Genomic DNA, 19830 nt, shown 5'->3' with positions numbered 1-19830 from the left:
GATGTAATGAATTGAACTCTGTCCCCCAAAATTCATTTGCTGAGGTCCTGAACCCAGAACCTCAGAGTGTGACCTTATTTGGAAATAGAATCATTGTGGATATGATTAGCTAAGATTGGGTCATTAGGGTGGGCCCTAATCCAATGATTGGTGTCTTTATAAAGAAGGGAAATTTGGAGATAGGCAGACATAGAGGGAAGATGATGGAAAGAGATACAGGAAACGCCCAGGCCAGGGGGCTCAATTGGTTGGAGCATCATCCTATACACCAAAAGGTTGCAGTTTTAATTTCTGGTCAGGGCACATACCTAGGTTGCAGGTTTGAGCCCAATCAGGGTGTGTACGGGAGGCAACCAACCAATGTTTCTCTCTCTCTCTCTCTCTCTCTCTCTCTCTCTCTCTCTCTCTCCCTCCCTCTCCCCCTTCCTCTCTCTTTCTCTAAAATCAATAAAAATATATCTTCTGGTGAGGATTACAAAAAGAGAAACACAGGGAAAGAGAACTCTCTATAAGTTAAGAAGAAGAGGCCTTTACCTGTTCTTCTCTCCCACTCAGAAGCAACCAACCCTGCCATCACCTTGATTCTGGACTTCTAGCCTCCAGACTCTCAGCCAATACATTTCTATTGTTTTGGCCACTTAGGTTGCAGAGCTTCAGCATATCAGCCCTAGCAAACTAAGACACAAGTGGTGCTGAGCAACTGAAACTTGGTTATGCAATATTGAAGTTCAATATAGCATGTGCAATCATCCTGGAAAAAAAAAACAAGAAAATCCAGTTCTGTTTGCAACTTCCATTAGACAACAAGAGCTTTCGTGCATTTCTAGTATATATTTCATGGTTTTAATTTGGTTTCCACTATTATTCCTTATAAAAGTTTAAATGATGACTTTCCTTCATCCCTACGTTCTAACTCCATACCTTGTATTTCAAGAGCCTTGACAAAATTATCTTAATCTAACTTTCCATGCTTATATATCACTGTCATTTTTCACAAACTTCATGGTTCAGTCAAATTGACATACCAGTCTCAAAATAGGCCTGGGTATTCCTATCCTTTTTTTTCTTCTTCATCTCTCTACTTAGGATGACCTTTCTATTCTTCATCACACATTGAAAAATCCAAAATCAATGTCTTCCATCAAGGCCCAGTGAAAAAAACATTATTTCTAAGATTTTCTTCACTCAATCTAAATGGTCTCTGAACTTCAGTTGTATATTTTTGTTTTGTTGATTTTTATTGTAGTTATCTGGATAACTAAGTTTCTTAGGACAAGAAGCAACTAGTATATGTATGTGTTATTTGGGTTTCTCTTCCCAGAAGTGGAGACGGAGACAAGAGCTTTGTGTGAAGATAATTTGTTTGAAGATTTAATCTCAGGGCTTTAGAGCAAGGGAGCTAAGAAGAATGAAACAAGGAAGAGAAAGCCAATCCAAAAGTGAGTTATTGATCTGGTTAATCCTATGAGTAAGTCAGGCTCAATTCTGTTGGGGACTCTTTGAGAAATGGTATAGACTATGACTCATTTATTTTTCTTTTATTATGGTGGACTTTTTAAAATATTGAGGTATAATTGACATATACCATTATATTAGTTTCAGCTGTATAGCGTAATTATTTGATATATGTATATATTGTGAAATGATCACCACAATAAGTCTAGCTAAACTTCCATCACTGGACTATGCCTCATTTTTTTTTTTACCCAAAAAATAAAAGAGAGGAATATTTAAATGGTTAAGGATCTCCTCAGGGGATATCCATGGCACTGCTAGGTTTGTGCCTATGCCAGAATGGTTGAACAAGCTTCTACAAACATCCTGTACAGTAGTCTTAGTGAAGTCACAGGCCATAAAGTGAGAGGTACAGGGGGCAGTTATGACAAGGGGCTGTCAGGCTACCCCTGCCCAGAGTTGGCTGCCAAAGTAAAAGGGTGGACAGAATATTTGATGAGTAAGACAAATATCTGATTAAATAATTCTGGAAATAAACATCTGATAGAGCCCATTTCTTGCATTGCTCCAATCTGCCCATGCCCTATTTTAATAGTTCCCCAAAGGGAACTAGTATAGAAGCAGAACACACTGACTACATTCCTCCTCTGACCCAAAGAGCAAAGGCTCTCCTACATGCCAGCTCAGACGACTAGAATCTCAGCAAGACCTCCCGCCAGGGAAAACCAGACTCAGAATTTCCATTTGACCTGAAATGCAACAAACTCTTGGCTTGGGTTCCCCCAGATGCAGACCCTGAGACAAGTATTCAACTACAGATCATTTATTTCAGAGCTGATCCCAGGAAACACCCTTGGAGGAATAAGATAAGAATAAAAAGTAACCCAATAAGGAATGCTTTGCCAAGTTGTTTTCTCCCATGGAAAATCAGAATTCTATGTCACTGGGGAACTCAGGGAGAGTGTAAAGGACACTCCCAGATTTATCCCCCAAAATGAGCGAGAAAATGGTACTTACCTGCCAATTCTCCCTCTGACATTGATTAAGCATTGATTAAGGACTGCTTCCAAGGACAAGCTCCAGTTTCTGAACTGCCCGTTTTGTGGGCCAAGTGTGTTCTCACGGCCAGCAAGAAAGCCCATCAGGCAAAGAGTCTCCAGCATTACCAATACGCAGCTTTCAACACATAGAAGAAAACGCTAAGTGGAAATGAAAAACGCACCAACAGCTATACCAACCCAGCTACAGGTGTACTAGTAAAAGGCACGGAGTTTTCTAACATTAACCCCAGCACACAGGAACATCTATCATTGAAGTTCTTTAAATAGGTGCTTCTTTTAATTACATGATAAATTCAATGAATTCAGTTCTAGAAAAAAAACAAGTAAATCCCTCATATGTTAGAAATTGATTTTACATCAAAATTATGTCATTTCATTCATTTTTATTACGATGAATAAATGGTGAACAGGGGCCTGAAAGTACACATTTTTATTTATTTTATAAATTCAAAATTATGTTTAGGTTTGTGTTGATGCAAAATAAAGGCATTGTTGGAACTTCCAAAAGCAGCAGCAAGTGAAAGGGGGAACATATTTAGATGTATGTGTGATCTATTTCTTTTGCTTGGTACATCAACTTAATTCGAATGGATGCTCTCAGGTTCGCCCAAAAAAGTCCATGTTTGCTCTTCTCCTTCGGCCATTCCAAGTAAGTTCGCTGTGCCATGAGAGTTTTGAGTTTGTGATAGCTGCTAGGAATAGAATACATTGGAATGGATTCCAGCAAGATCAGAATTAAGTTATTAGATCCTTCATGAAAGAGATTGTGGTGGGCAAAGTAGAGTTCATAATGGCACCACTCGCTCTGAACAAAGTTGGGAGACAAAACAAAGATGGACTTGTAACTTTTCTCAATACAGTTTATGATATTTTCCACAATGCTCTTGCCAGGAACAAAGTTTCTCTCATGCAGACAAATCCGTATATCTTCTTTTTCTAGGTTTGGTAGTAATTCATTCTTTACCCAGGCAGAATCGTGTCCACTATATGAAATAAAAGCATGGAACTGAAGAGTTCTTTGGAGTTTGTGTAAAGGTGTGTTCCTGGCCCTGTGTCGGGTCTGGGTCCACTGACACACCATCCTGAGATACCAGGGCAGATCGAAATAGACACACAGGACAGTCACGGCGACAGCCAACACCAGCCCAGTGACCCCAATGGTGGCAATCAGCAGAGCTGTGTTGCAGGATAATGGAGACACATGAAAGTCCTTTAGTAGGGTTCCCTTATAGCTTTCTGGATAGTCACACTTATAAGAGTCAGGCCAACCCTCTACCACTTCACTGGAAACTTGGCCTATACTTCGGATAAATTCTCTGAGCTCACATGTACATTGGAATGGATTGTTTCCTGCGTTTATGGACCTAATCTTCTGGCAGCTCTGGAAGAAATGAGCTGATGGGTTGGAAATTGAATTATAGTCAATGATGAGTACAGAGAGGCTGCTGAAGGAATCACATCCAGGAAGGTGGGCTAAAGAATTGGAAGCAACATTGAGTTCTTGCAAAGCTTCCAGATGGATGACATTTTCAGGGATACTTGTTATTCTATTACTGTGAAGATCAAGAACCCTGAGCCTGGGAGGTAAACATCTGAAAACAGAGTCAGTGAGTATATTTGAAGACATATTTAAACTTAATAAACTTATAGTCCAAGAGCAATATTCTTCATTTTCATCATAGCTTAGAGAATTCTGGCTAATGTCTAATTGTTGTAAAGACTTCATCTCCTTGGTCATATGAACTATATTTGCAAGTTTTTTTAATTGATTCATTTGTAAACTAAGTGTCTCCAACCTAGCCAAGGTTCCACAATTGTTAAAAACCATGTCTGTTAAGAGATTATTGGAAAAATCTAAATGCAGAAATGGGCTCATTTGGGATGGGCAAACCATGTGGATCATATGTGTACCAGACACTGTGAAATTCTGGATGTTCATATTTGAAAAGATTTTATAGATGTAACTTTGTGGCAAACTAAACACGTGACTGACAACTTGGTGTATAGACAAGGCCTTCAGTGAGGTGTCAGAATAATCGAAATCTTTGACCTGAACGCGACCTTGTAGTTTCACATTTGAAACTGAAAAATACTCTATGCTTGTATGCCAAACCAACTGGAACATCCTAATGAAAGAATGCCAAGTTGTTTCAATGTTGTTTAAAGTAAGATTTGATATCCTTGAATTATTTTGAAGTTTTGACAGAACACTTAGGAAATAAGAATCTCCATTATCATCTAGCACACAATTGATATTAGACAGTTCCAGACTTACTGCCGTGCTGACTGACACATCCAAAGCAAAGTGGGATTCCTTTCCTGCGGGGAAAACAACGTGCAAACTCTCTGTGTTAAGGTCTTGAAGGCTCTCGGGGTCTTCTTTTTCCCCATAAAGGTCTCCTAAGACTAGTAAAACCTTATTGATATGCAAATGAGCAATAGGCAGCACACTAGACTTTTGTAGCTGTGTGGCACTCAAACCCAGAAATTCTAGTTGAAACATGTTGCCAAACTCTTTGCAAATGGGCAGGGCATCAAATGCATTAAATGAGAGGTCTAAGTGCTTGAGGTTCACAGTACTGTGGCAAGAAATCTTCTCCAACTCATTGTGGGACAAATCCAAATACTCCAGTTCCTGGTTAAATTTGAAAACGCTCATGTCAAGATACTGGATTCTATTATGAGAAATTATCAAGACCCTCAGCTTGGATAGTAATAGGATGTCAGAAGCCTGAAGCTCAGATATATCATTTTGTGATAGATCTAAGATTGTTGTTTTCAAGGATAAGTCTTTGGGAACATGGGTAAGACCTCCCTTTGATCTGTCAACTAAAAATTCACTTTCCTCGGATAACTGGATTTTGATCTCAAGTATTAACATGAAGATGATGACAAGATGGAAGATGGTAGAATTAGTTTTAGTCATTTTGTAACACTAGATGTTCCTGAGGATAGTTGCTATTCTTCAGAGCATCTTGATATACAGATCCTAGAAAAAAAAATCCACATTAAATGATTGCATTAAATTGGGCATGGTTGATATTAAACATTTTTTTTACTAGAGACTCATAACATGTAGGCTACCTTTTTTGGAGTCATATAACCTAAAACCAGGGAAATACACATATCGATACATAATTATCCTGCATCTATGGTGTAATGACTTGAAAGGTGCCCCCTCCCAATAGATATGTCCACCTCCTAACCATGTCATAATCTCCAGAAACTATGAATGTTATCTTACTGGGGGAGGAGGGAGGTGGGGAATGGTCTTTGCAGGGATAATTAAGGATCTTGAGATCATACTAGAATATCCAGGTGGTCCTTAAATCAATGACAAGTGTCCTTATAAGAGAAAGGCAGAGGGGTATTTGACAGGGACAGAAGAGCAAATAACAGAGACACAGAAGAGAAGGCCATATAAAGACAGAGACAGCCGAAACCGGGTTGGCTCAGTGGATAGAACGTCAGCCTGCGGACTGAAAGGTCCCAGGTTCGATTCCGGTCAAGGGCATGTACCTGGGTTGCGGGCACATCCCCAGTAGGAGATGTGCAGGAGGCAGCTGATCGATGTTTCTCTCTCATCGATGTTTCTAACTCTCTATCTCTCTCCCTTTCTCTCTGTAAAAAATCAATAAAATATATTAAAAAAAAAAAAAAAAAAGACAGAGGCAGAGATGGAGTGAAACAGCCACAAGTCAATGAACGACGATAGCTATCAGAAGCTGGAAGAGGCCCTAGAGAGAGTACAGCCCTGCTGACACCTTGATTTTGGACTTCTGGTCTCCAGAACCATGAGAAAATAATTTTTTGTTGTTTGAAGCTACCAAATTTATGGTAATTTGTTACAGCAGCCACAGGAAACTAATACAGATGGTTTTAGATATTCACAAAGTCCTCTGACCCTAACCTTCCTAAGATCATTTAGAACTTGAGCTAGGTGTACACAGCTGGTGTACTTTCTACCTTTGCCATATATTTTCTGATGGCTTTCTTAAGTGTTTTCTTCCCATGTGGTTGAATTCAGACCCCTTTTATATTACCTTTTTAAATTTACACATGGCGTGGTGCCTATCTTTGGTCTTACTCAAAAGGTAATTGGATCATAATAAACAGCCTTTCAGAAAAGCCATTTATTTATTCAATCAGTATTTATTGACAACCTATTGGCCATCTTTTAGGAACTGGAGATAACGCAGTGAACAAGGAAAAATTCCAATTATCAAGGAGCTTATTATCTAGTGGGGAGACAGAAAATAAACAAATAAATTCTAAATGTAATTTCATGTAGTAATAAGTGCTATATAGAAAAATAAAACGGGGTAATTAATCAAGAGTAATGGCAGGCATGAGAAGGAAGAACATTTTACTCTTTGTAGCAGCCATGGATGTCCCTGGAGAACATTACGCAAAGTGAAATAAGTCAGTCAGAGAAAGACAAGTACTATATGATTTTACTCATATGTGGAATTTAATGAACAAACTTTACTACCAAGCAAAATTCAAACAGACTCAGAGAATAGGCAGACAGCTCTGGTGCATGATGGGGAGGGGTGGAGGAGAGGGGAGGAGAATGAAGTGAATGAGTAATCTATGGGAAGAGCTGGGGGAAAAGCATTTCTGGAGAAGAAGAAGGCAAGTGGAAGGGTCCTGAGATGGAGGTGAGACTGACTTGTCTGAGGCATGGTGAGGACGTCAATGTTAGCATGGAGTGAGCAGGATGAGGGGAGTCAGGGCCAAGGTTGCACAGTGTGTAGATCATTGCCAGGAGTTGGGGTTCTATTCTGAGAGTGATGAGGGGGCAGTGAGCGGAGAAAGGTTTTGAGGATGGGAGAAGTTTCCTCCTCTTAAATTCATTCATCCAGTGTGTATTTATTCCTATGAAGTGTTTTGTTCTAGGTTATGATTATTGCATTAGTTATCAACCCACTATAGCTCAGATTATTTTGTAACCACCATTCCAATGGCACATGAGACAGAGGGAGTTGTGTTGAGATGAACCCTAGAGAGTAATACACCTCTCACCCACATTTTGAGCTGATGCTACATGGCTACACAGATCTTGCAAGGATCTTATTCAAAATCCTTAGACAAGGAAGTCATCAGTATCAACAAAGCACCAAATTCCTCTTTAATATCCTCTCATATCTCCCAGTGGGCACAGTTGACCCTCTGAATCCTTGTATTCTGCATTCATCGATTCAACCAATCACAGACCAAAATTTTCTAAACAAAAAAAAAAAGTTATATTATTGCTGATATGTACTATGTTCTTGGTCTAAGATGGTTGCATCTCTACTGAACATGTACAGACTTATTTTCTTGTCATTATTCCCTCAACAATATAACAACTATTTACATAGCATTAACACTGTCTTAGGTAGTAAAAGTAATTTAGAGATGATTTAAAGTATATGGGAGGATGTGCTTAGGTTATATGCAAATACTGCACCATCCTATATAATAAAAGGCTAATATGCAAATTGTCCCCTCAACCGGGACTTTGACCAGGAGTGTGACCACCTGTGGCCCCTCCCCCGGCCAGTTCCACCCCTGACCGGCCCTCCAACCCCGATTGGGGCAGGCCAACCAGACCCCACCCATGCATGAATTCATGCACCGGGCTTCTAGTTTTATATAGGAGACTTAAGCATCCAATGATTTTGGTACCATCCCCCATGAGCACCAAAGGTTGTATCAGGTCCCAGATACAACCCTGCATTGCGAAAACTCCCCAAGTTAGACATGCAGATGTATCTGGTTTTGAAACATTGCTTGGACTTACCTTTTTGTAGAGGTGGTCAATGATCCCATGTTATCCTGATTTCTCCTAATATAGGAGAAGGCATGGTACCATCCCCTCCATCACTACTCATGGAGACTCTGTGCAAGGAGGGGGACACACACATTAAAATGCATGTTAAAAGTAAACATGGCATTTTTATGGTGTTTGTCATATTTGGCTGGAAGTCCCAGAAATTTCCCCATTCTTCCTCCCAGCTTCCTGAAAGAGCTACTCGCATGAAAAGAAGTACTTAAATGAGCATCAAAATGATACTTGATATTGCCTGGGCCAGTGCCTAATATTTCAAAACAGAACCATCTGGTAAAAGTAAGTGGAAGTAAAAGTGGTTTGTGTTTAAGGCTCAAGTGGGGTCCTTACTTATTCTTAAGCCTGAATTCAAATCTGGGATCTTTCTACCTTCTGGCCAACTCCACAGTTCAAAGAAGCAGTGATCAGTACAGTCGGGCATGATATACAGAAAGTGACCGGAGAGATGAGGGTCAGAGACAGAACCCCATGCATGGACAGGAGGGCTTCGTGCACAGTGGACCCACCACAAGCAAGACCAGAGGTGTCCTCATTTCATTAACAACAGTAATCACCACAAAGATTTACATTTATATGACTGTCTGTCCCCAAGCATTTATTGAGAGCATGGCTTCAGCTTTATATCTAGCAAAATTAATTGACTCCGCTATCTTCTATTTGCCCAACTTCCATTTTGCCTTTCCAATTATAATCACTAATTTGAAGTACTCAGTTGGTGAAACCATCTTTATTCCTGTAATTAAAGAGTCAAAGTATTGTACAGATGAGCAACTGAGTCTTAGGTACTTACAGGATCATTCTATTTTAGAAAGACTAGCTAAATCAGTGAAAAATCAATATTTTTTCATCAAAGTCCTAATAACCAGCACTGAATCTCATATGTATTAGAACCCCAAAACTAGTTTACTACCAAATAGAATAGTTATTTGCTAAGTTGATTAGTAAAAGGATGCTTCAATTTGAAAGTATAAAAGTAAGATCTATCTATGTCAACTTACATGATTGTGGTAAGTTTAGCCTCCCACTATACGATATGATGTAACAATACATTTGAATTGCCTTTGTTTTGGAGACTTTGGGGGCATCAAATCAGGACGTTGACTTGTCTTAACAGATGATACCCCCACCGTTCATCTATTGAGTTCAGTTCGCAAATACTGAGTCAGTCTTCTCTGCACCAGACCAATAAGGCATTAACCACAGGTTAAAAGAGTCAGAGCCAGTTCAAAGGCTCTTCTGCTTTGTTTCCTATGTGGTATTGTGAACTTTTGCTTTTTTCACTTTCACCTCTTTTGATCAAATTGGGTGAAGCCTGGGAAACATTTTTTGAAATCTACAATTCCACCTGACGAGGAGCACCGCAGAACAGCTTCTGTGGTCTGAGTAAATAGAAAAGAATAGCTTGTGGCAACAGCCCAGAGAACAAACGAAAATACAGTACGGCAGCACTGCCTCCAGGAGTACTTCCTCTCCGTCCCATTTTCCTCAGCATTCTCATTGCAAGAGGTGGGTGGAGAGGGACGGGATAAAGAGCAGGGTCACCTGAAGTCCACGACTAGCAGCTCCGTAAGAAAATCATGAGAAAATGTGTGTGACCCAAACTCTCATCTTCCAACTCAAATATATCTTTGGCAAGCAAATCATGCTTGAGATGAGGTCTTATTCAAGAAAAAACATACATACATACATACAAAAACCCTTTCTCTGGCTTAAGACAAGGAACTGAATAACAAATGCTCTTTCAAACCACAGTAAGTACATATCAAAAATAACACACTTAGAAAAACACCCAGGACTTCATCATAGAGCCTGAGATTTTGGTGTTCAATAACTGGTTATGTCATTATTTTATTTTATAGAATTAAAAGAAAATGTATCACTTACCAAAGCAATCTGCCCGTCTATCTTGTTGTCATTCTGAAGGAAATTCAAGTACTTCCTTGTTGTATGTGTGTTTCCCCCATGTCCCACGTGGTTTAGGGTTCAGGATCTGGAAGAGGAGTTGCACACAAATGAAAGAGAAGAGTCAAGAGATAGTTTGGAAATATTGAGGGGCCAGGTGGGTAAGTCCAACTCAAGGGGAAGGACTTCCACTGATGCCTAAGCCTCGTCAGCCTTTTATTCAGCTTTGGTTAAACATAAAGCCCTTAGTCAGGCAGGTAATAGCAGTAGCAGACAGGCTATCATAAAGGTCAGTAAATACTAGAAGGATTTACTCTGAGACTATTTGATCAGGAAATAGCTTGAGCTCCCATTGTCAGGACTAGACAATCGATGCATAACTCAGGCGCTGCCGTGGGTACCAGGGTCACCAGCCTTCCGGGATCCTTGTTTGCACTTCTCTTCTAGTGAAGACAATGGGTGGCTTTCTGCATCTCCCGCACTTCCTCAAATATTTATTTCACTGGTCACCAGATTTAATGTTGGGGGCAGAGCTCTTTTGTGCCATCTATTGAATCCCACTGAAATTACATTACACAGTAAGTGTAAACCCATTTTCTCCTATTCACACATGGAATATGGACTGTGGGTTAATTGATAGACCAGTATTAAAGTAGAATCACATCTTTGTGGCTCTATTTCGCTACAATCAACTCACCATTAAAATGAAGGAGGTGGCGTTAATAATCCACAGATCATTATTGGCTGAATCCAAAATACTTATCTTTGTAGCCAGCAGGTGGGGGTGGCAGTGCCAGCCTGGGTGTATTTCAGGTGCTTTGCTTTTCTTCTTGCCTTCTGATTGGTCCACTATTAAAAGAAAGTGAAAAGAGGGAGGAGTCAAGGTCAAAGTTTTGCTTAAACTCATTCTTAAAGGGAAAGAACATTCATGGGCTAATATAAAATGAGTGCTAATTGTGTCTTTTTTGACAAATTGGTTTTCAGAGAATCTAGTGCTCGAATTCTTTTCCATTGATATGTTCAAACTTTCTTCAAAAAGTGATTTTTAAAAATTTCCATGTGAAAAACATGATATCTAACAATCTCTTTTCTCAAATAATGTTTAAAACACTTGCTTTGGGTTGTTGTCAGCACACTCAAGGGTCCAATCTGATAGCTCCATTCTTGTCTTTAAAGTAAAAACAAAATAACAGAGCAAAAATGGTCAACTAAAGCTAAGAAATGTTAGCTGAATTTCTCTGAACTTGCCTTCATCCTAGTATTGCATGATGTCCAGTCACAAACGGGGCACAATTCTTTGCTGTAATCACCTTTTCTACCACAATGAGCAAGGCCAACTTCCCTAAACTGAGAACCTTGGGATTGTCGATTTCATAGATGAAAGGTGATATCTCCTTATTGTTTAGTTTTCATTTATTATAAATTTCTTGGATAGTTTTTCAAGTTTATTGGCAATTTGTATCCTTTAGTGAATCACCTGTTCACATTATTTGTCTATTTCCCTACCGAGGTTATGTTTTTACTGTTTAATCATATGTTCTCTTTTATGTCACTGACATGAACCCTCTGTCAAACTTTGTGCAAATATCTCCCATCATCTTCTTTTTCATTTCATGATCTTTTAAACCAATAAATGCATGCATTTTGCTATAAACAAGTAAATTGGCTTTTTTTCCCTAATACTACTATTTAGTTATATGCTGGTAAACCAGGTTACAAAAGAGAAAGCCTGATTTGTAGCACATACCGATATCTGCCATGTATATATTTCCACTGAAGCTGATGTCTAGCTACCAACTGGCTTGCTTGCAAAATCCTTGAATATTTGACAACTGACAACTCACAAATCTGTACAAACCAGCTCCAGCAGACCACTGCCGCATTACTTTTAAGTTTAGAAAGTTCATAACCATAACAAGGTCAAAGAAACATATGCATGTTTTCTTCCCAGACATACTTTTTAGTTATTTTAATTTTTTATTATCCAAGTAATGTGTTTACTGAGGAAAAATCAGAAAGTATAAATAAATTAGAAGAAAGAAGTGTCAAATCAATAATAACCTCACCATATAGAGATACCAATAGCATTTTTGTAGCAACCATGCAGACTTCCCCATGTAGGCTAGGCTCTTTTCGCTTCCTGCCAAATTGCTGATCAGAGAGTTTGTACCAATTTACATACACACACACACACACACACACACACACACACACACACAGCATTATACCATATATACTGTTTTTGCAATCTGATTTTCTTAATCTATAAAACATCATAAATATCTTTTCATGTCAGTAAATATTCATCTACAACTTTTATTACTGGCTGAATAAATATTCCATTTTATTTATAAGGTATTTTTTAAAGTATTTTAACAAGTGCACTTTACCAGTCTTGTGTTGTTGGGTATTTAGGTTGTTCTCAATTTTTGTTATTATAATCACTGCAAAAAGCAACATGTCCATGTGTTTCCTTAGAATGTGTGTGAAAAATTATTTCCTTAGGCTATGTTTCATTAAGTGGACTTTGTGAACCAATAAACATAAAACCAATAAACATAAAACATACCATTATTCTTTGCCTTTTCTTCTGTTACTATATATCATATATATAGTTAAATTTTTATTTATTGATTTGAGAAAGAGAAAGAGGAAGAGAGAGAGAAAAAAACAGCAATTTGTTGTTCCACTTATTTATGCATTCATTGGTTGATTCTCATATGTGCCCTGACCAGGAATTGAACCCACAACCTTGGTGTATTGGATGCTCTAACTAACTAAGCTACCTGACCAGAGCTTATCATATATTTTTAATTTATATTATGTAAATTTAATTCAAATTTAGGATAGATTTTTATGTTGCTCACCGGTCATGTAATTCGATAGCTTACAAACAATTTCTGTTTCCCTTTCCATCTGTTGGTTCTGATTACATAATAGGGTATTGACTAGAACTTTCCCTATGACTTGGGTCCAAAACCAAGAACCAGGAAGTGTTATATACCTCATTTTCTAAGGCAGCTGCCAGCAATTGGGACCAAGCTCTTCCTTTAGGGCATTCTAAAAAGCCATGAAACCAGATAGTGCCATCCCCGCCACCACCTCACCCTCACATTTCCCAGCCACCTAAGAATGCTGAGGAGGGCAGTGGCAGTGTCAGCAGCTTTGGATACCCGTGTTTGTGATGTAAGACTGTGCCCTCTTCTGCCAATGGGAGAGGTGGCATCCCTTCCTTCCCAAACCAAGTGATGAGAGAATGCCAATAGAATCACTCACTGAGACTGGACAGGAAGCATAGACATCTCTATCCTTAAATGGATGCTTGTTTTGATGCAGAAATGTGCAGGACACCTACTTCTGCTGAAAGTGGTCCCTCTCTGAGCCATCTTAGAGAACATTACATGTGCCCCTGGGAGTTCAGAAGTATAAGTAAGCAGAGAGACTGGTAGAGTAACCCTTGCTCATAGGCATTTAGACACTGTGATGTCATGTACCTTGGAAAAGTGGTATATCTCCACCTTTGGACCATGTAGTCAGAGAAAGTACATGAGAACTCCATTCATTCTTGCCCCTCCATATCAAGGGGAATGGAGATCAGAAGAAAAGACAAGCTATGAGAAACAGAGCCAACTGGTCAACCTGAACCCTTGCGTAACTTTGCCGAGTATAGACAGCTACCTATCTTAGACCTCCTGACTATATTTAACCTATTATTTTAAAAAGAAAGAAATTTCTATTTTATTGAAGCCCATGTGCTTTGGGGTTTCCCTGTTCAGCAGCTTATCCTGCACCTTAACCAACACAATCACCAAAAAGAATATCTGCCTTCCTACCTCTCATTCCTGTTCTCCACATCAGAAAGTTAGATCTGGGAAAGGGAGGAGCAGGGAGTGTGTATCTCAGGTTGACTGCACCCAATCCCACCCATATATACATCAAGATTGAGCTACAAGCCTAGCCTCTGATATGGGGAAAGACAAAGCACTTTAGGTGGAGTTGGAGATTAAACATACTAAACTAGATTGCACGATTAATAACTCAAACGAACTGGAGAGGAATGAAATCTATTCATGATATCATTAAGATTATGATAAGAACAGGAGAATTTCAGAATCTAGTTGATGGAATGACTGGAGGAAAATAAAAACAACTTCATATTTCAACTTGTCTCTGTTGAGATTCCTCACAGATAACTATAATTAAAAACCCTCAGAAAGTCTTTGTGGGTTTAGAAAGCCCTGCCTGCAATTTATTCTCATTCCTTTCTAATCAAATCAATCTCCAGAAATCTAGACAGAAGTTGACTTCCCCCTTTCTCAGTATTGTTTTTGTCTTCACCTTCTCATTAAAACTCATACTCTCCCCTACTTATATCCCAGTCATCTGGTCACTGCCTCCCATTCTCTCACACCCATCATTGTATTCTCTTTGCCAATTTCTCCCTTTTTTGCTCTTCTGACTCTCCAAGCAACTTTTTTCATATTCTCTCTCCCCAAGTTAGCATTTTTTTCCTGTTGCCACATCCACCTGAGACAGCGATGCCAACCCTAGGGTAGTGGATTTAGTAACACCCCCCTCCCCCAAGTTCATGTCCACTTAGAACTGTAAACTGTGACCTTATTTGAAAACTAGGGGCCCGGTGCATGAAATTCATGCACAGGTAGAGTCCCTAGGCCTAGCCGGTGATAAGGGCCAATTGGGGCCTTGCAGCTGCTGGCCAGGGCCTCCCTTCATTCTGCACCACCACCTGGTGGTCAGCGCACATCATAGCGAGCAATTTGGTCTCCCATTCGAACTCCCATGGGGACAATTTGCATATTAGGACTTTATATAGATAGATAGGTTCTTTGCAAATATAATGACAACTAGAGGCCCAGTGCATGACTTGCAAGAGGGTGCAGGCCAGGCAGAGGGACCCCACCAGTGCATGATCGGGGCCGGGAAGGGACTGTGGGAGGGCTCCAGGGTGTGTCCAATCTGTCTCGCTCAGTCCCGATTGGCCGGACCCCAGCAGCAAGCTAACCTACAAGTCAGAGCATCTGCCCCCTAGTGGTCAGTGCACATCATAGTGACTGGTCGAACGGTTGGACATTTCATGTATTAGGCTTTTATATATATAGACTAGAGGCATGGTGCATGAAATTTGTGCACAGGAGGAGGGGTGTCCCTCAGCCCGGCCTATGCCCTCTCACAATCCAGGACCCCTCGGGTAGGGTCCCTAGGCCTGGCTGGGGATCAGGGCCTATCAGGGCTTTCTTTCCCCCATCTGCTGGCAGCTGACCCCATCCCTGCTGCTGCCACTGCTTGCCATCTGTGCGGTGCTGCCCCCATCCCCTGCCACTGGTCACCTCCCTCTGTGGGTGACAGGCATGGGGTGCGATCACTTGGCTGGCCTGGGCCTCCCTCTGTGGGGCAATCGCGGAGCTCCCCCTCACCCCCGATTGATCACCCTCCTGGCCAGTGGCATGGGCCTCCCTCTGTGGCGTGATTGTGGGGCAATGGTGGGGCACACCAACCAATCACATTGCACCCACCTTGGTTGGCCTGGCACCAGTGCATGTCATAGCATGGTCATCCGGAAGGTCATCCAGACAGTTGTTCTGCTGTTCGGTCGTTCGGTTAATTTGCCTATTACGCTTTTATTATTACAGATAAGATCAAGACAAGATCACACTGGGTTAAAGAGGACCATAAATCCGATGGGAGTGTCCTTAGAAGAGACAGAGGAAAAAAAGACGCAGAGACTCAGAGGAGAAGGCCACATGAAGACACAGGCAGACAAGCCAAGCAATGCCAAGGATTGACGGCAACCACCAGAAACTGGGAGAAAGTCTCCATTTCTCCCTCAGAGCCTCCAGAAGGAACCAAGCCTGTGGACCCCTTGATTTGGGGTTTCTGCCTCCTGTGAGAGCACACACAGTTTTAAGCCACACAGTTTGTGGTAATTTGTTATGGAAGCCGTGAAAAACAAACACACCCAGCAAAGCTACCGATTTGATGCTTTCTTTGCTCATGGTGCCCTTTTACTTCGAACTTTGCACCTGAAAGGTTCGGAGTGGGCCGGGGGATGACTGGCAAGATCAAAAGTGGTGAAGGAGGAGGAGGATTTGAGGTCCTCTGGGAGCTTAGAGTGAAGAGGAAAATCTGTGAGGGAGAGCTGCTGTTACAGAGAGAAGGTTGTGTCCTTGAGTGTAAAAAAGCCTGGATATATGGGGCCTCAGACCACTTGCCCTGCCTGCGGCAGAATTGTCAAGGTCAGTTAGGATTTGGAAACCAAAATTGCCATTTTAACTTATACTGAGGCCAGACAGTATTGCAATAAAAAAATAAATCACTTAGGGCAAGCATGTAAGACTCGTGTAAGTCCTGCACGAGGGTGTGGTGTGGGGGAAAGGCGATGGTGAGCTTCCTCATGATGACAGGCTAGGGCTTAAGGTCTGTTCTCCATGAAGTTAAGGCTGAGAAAGGCGTCCCTGTCTTCCCCTAATGTTCACAAGAAACGGACGGAGCCCTCCCTCCGTGACAGGCATTCCCGTCAGGAGAGTGGGCGAGGGAACCTTGTTCCCCCGGGGACTTGTTCCTACCAGCGCTGGATTTTCGTGGGGCCGGCTGTACAGTAACAGCCCGGAGCCTGGCTCCAAACCCAAAATTACAGGCTAGTCCCGGACATGGGAAAACAGACTAACGCCACTTACCTATGAATCTATGCCTCATGTTGATAGAGGAGGCAAGGCAAGGAGAGGTCGTCTATCCAGTCACAGGCACAACCCAGACCAGTCTGGAAGAAGGCTAGGGAGGCCCAAGTAAGTGTCACAAGTTCAGCAGAAGTTCAGCCATGCCGAAGTGTGGCTGGGGGCCTTCCCCAGACACAGGGGGAGCTCAGGAGCCGGACAATCACAGTCTCTCTGAATGCCAGGTGCCTGGTTGCTGGAACCCTGGAATGGCTCTTACCGGACCCTTCACTAGACCTTCAGGATGACTGGCACTAAAGGAAAGATTCAGAGTGGGCCAGGGTCGCATACCTATGACATGGGGCCATAATGTATCAAAAGAGATTTTTATTCCAGGCACCTGGGTGCAGGTGGGCTGAGTCCCACAAAATGAAGTCCTCCAAGACAGAAGGGAGAAACAGGTTTTTATTACCTTTGCTGGCTGCAAGCCGCTCTGTCGACGTAAGGGTCTGGTCTGTCCTTGGTTCCTCCCAGTGTCAGATGGCTAGTGGTTATCTGGACCATGAGGTGCTCAAGGTTGCAAGCTTTCTGCAAGATATCTGCTAAGCACAGTAAATTTTCTCTTCCTCGGTTTATTCTCTTGAACCCTTTCAGCACCCACTGTGCCTGCCCTTTGAAGGGCCTTCTCAGCCACAGGCCCAGGACCCTCACGCTGCCCTGGGGTTGTCCAAAGGCCTTTCAGCAGGCTTCATCCTAGCAGCCCTCCCTAATCCTCTTTGCCATGTCCCATTCCTTCTAAGCTGTCACCTTATTAAGGAACCTATTTTTTATTGTCATCAACGTGTTAATATCTGAAAATGTATTAATGCAAACTTTTTGAACTGTGGCAGGGAATTGGGGGCATGTGAAGGCTCCACACTAACATGAATGGGGAGGGGGTGCTCTATTTGTATGGGGCATTTAAAATAAAGTTAAAAATGAAAACTCCAAAGGCATTTGATGCTTGTGGCCACTCGGAGCTATGTATTCATCCAACAAGTTTTTACTGAGTATCTACAATACACTGTTGTCAGCACTGGGCATAAGCAGTGGACAAGGTATGGAAGGTTGTTGTTCTCCTGGAGCTTATATTTTAGTGGAGGAAAAACAGAAAACAAGTCAACCAGATAATTTCAGAGACTGACATCTGCTGTAAAGAAAACCAAGGGGAGCAACGTGACAGAGAGTGATTGGGAGTCACGGGGAGGCCCCTCTGAGGAGGTGACCTTTGAGCTGAGACACAAAGGTCAAGAACAAGTTAAGCAAGCCCCCGGGAAAGACTGATCCCAGTGGCAAGTACCAGGGTCAGAGAGGCAGAGGAGGGCATCCATGTGGCGCATCCAGGGAACAGCCAAAGGCAATGGTGGCTGACATGTGCTGGGCCAGGGGGAGAGCGCCAGGAGATGCAGAGGGAGGTGCAGAGGGGAAGGAAGGCAGACCCAGACCTTGGCAGCAGGTCATGATGAGGAGCTTGACCTTTGTTCTACCTGCAGGGGGAGGTCATTAGCAGGTCGTAAGCAGGGGAATGCCCTAATAGACTTTACACCATAAAAGCCATCACTCCAATTGCTATTTGGAGAATGTGTGAGGCAGGAGTAAAAGCAAGGAGGCTGGTTGGGAGGTTGTTGCCCTCTCACAGGCGAGAGATATTGGTGGCTTGGTCAGGATGGCAGATGCTCTGCTCCGGGTTGCAGGTGAAACATGGTCACTTTCCTCTCCTGTACATAGTCAGGAAATATTCAAAGGCTGTACCACTGTCTGCGGGTTATAAATGTCTGTACTCATGGGGGTGCTGATGAAGATGCTGTATCGACGGGATCCAACAGTGGCATGGTTTAAACAAGGTGGAAGTTCACTTTTCTCTCACATGAGAGATGAGCAGTCCAAGATATGCTGAGAGGCTGACTTGAGCCAAACAAAATGGCAGGATGAGGGCATGTTGTCAACATGTGGCTTTCATCTCCAGGTACAAACAGTTCCTCCAATTCTTACCTCTTTTCCAGTGGAAAGACAGGACCCGTCTTTCTTAGAGACATGAGTCCGAGTGGCACTTAGCTTCCGGCTACATCTCATTGCCCAGAATTTAGTCATGTGTCCACGTCAAGCTGCAAAGGATGCTGGGAAATGTCATCTCTAGCTGGGTTGCCCTGAGAAAGCTCACACATTCTAGTATTAAATAAGGGAGAATACAGCCAAAGTGCCCATAAGTAGATGAATGGATAAAAAAGTGGTGGGACATTTACACTATGGAATACTATGCAGCTGTAAAAAAGAGGGATCTCTTACCCTTTGGGACAGCATGGATGAACCTGGAAAATATTATGCTAAGTGAAATAAGCCAAACTGAGAAAAACAAATATCACATGATCTCACATATTTGTGGAATCTAATAAACAAAATGAATTGACCAACAAAATAAAACCCAGAGCATGGAGGCATGGAACAGACTGACATACCTCAATGTGGGGTTGGGGAGATGAGAAGAGATTAAACCAAAGAACTTATATACTTACTAGATGCCTGGTGCATGAAATTTGTGCACAGGGGTGAGGGGGTCCCTCAGCCCAGCCTGCACCTTCTCCAATCCAGGACCCCTCGGGATAGGGCCTAAATCAGCAGTCAGACATCCCTCTCACAATCTGGGACCGCTGGCTCCTAACCACTCACCTGCCCACCTGCCTGCCTGATTTCCCCTAACCACCTCTCCCTGCTGGGCTGATAACCTCCTAACTGCCCTCACCTGCCAGTCTGATTGCCCCTAACCACCTCTGACTTGGCCCCCGCCAGTGTGACTTTGTCTGGAAGGATGTCCAGAAGACGTCCAGTCTAATTAGCATATTACCTTTTTATTAGTATAGATATGCATAGC

At 42.0% G+C, this 19830-nt stretch overlaps 1 protein-coding gene across 5 annotated transcripts; it reads right to left on the bottom strand.

Moving 5' to 3' along the window:
* Positions 1-2919: 2919 nt before the first annotated feature.
* On the bottom strand, positions 2920-11085 carry TLR1 (toll like receptor 1). 5 transcript variants are annotated; one of them, XM_070397925.1, is made up of 4 exons: positions 10566-11083; positions 10234-10339; positions 8302-8399; positions 2920-5505 (listed from the first exon to the last, which is right to left on the bottom strand). In XM_070397925.1, the coding sequence occupies exon 4, from the start codon at positions 5440-5442 to the stop codon at positions 3052-3054; it is 2391 nt and encodes a 796-aa protein (XP_070254026.1). In that variant the 5' UTR covers positions 5443-5505; positions 8302-8399; positions 10234-10339; positions 10566-11083; the 3' UTR covers positions 2920-3051. The 5 variants fall into 5 exon arrangements, 4 of the variants coding, with proteins under 4 accessions (XP_070254026.1, XP_070254038.1, XP_070254032.1 ...); XM_070397937.1 differs by lacking the exons at positions 10234-10339; positions 10566-11083 and adding an exon at positions 9348-9402; XR_011468860.1 differs by lacking the exon at positions 2920-5505 and adding an exon at positions 7598-7742 and having other exon boundaries at positions 10234-11085.
* Positions 11086-19830: the final 8745 nt, after the last annotated feature.

The sequence above is a fragment of the Myotis yumanensis genome, unplaced genomic scaffold, assembly GCF_028538775.1.
Source record: "Myotis yumanensis isolate MYYU_CA2020_CCGP unplaced genomic scaffold, mMyoYum1.0.hap1 SCAF_1, whole genome shotgun sequence".
Taxonomy (NCBI): Eukaryota; Metazoa; Chordata; class Mammalia; order Chiroptera; family Vespertilionidae; genus Myotis; species Myotis yumanensis.
Note: the sequence above shows the minus strand (reverse complement) of the source record. Positions and strands in the feature narration are given on the sequence as shown.

Excerpts from the sequence above, each read along its gene's own strand:
- TLR1 (XM_070397931.1), bottom strand. The coding sequence starts at position 5,442 with ATGACTAAAACTAATTCTACCATCTTCCATCTTGTCATCATCTTCATG.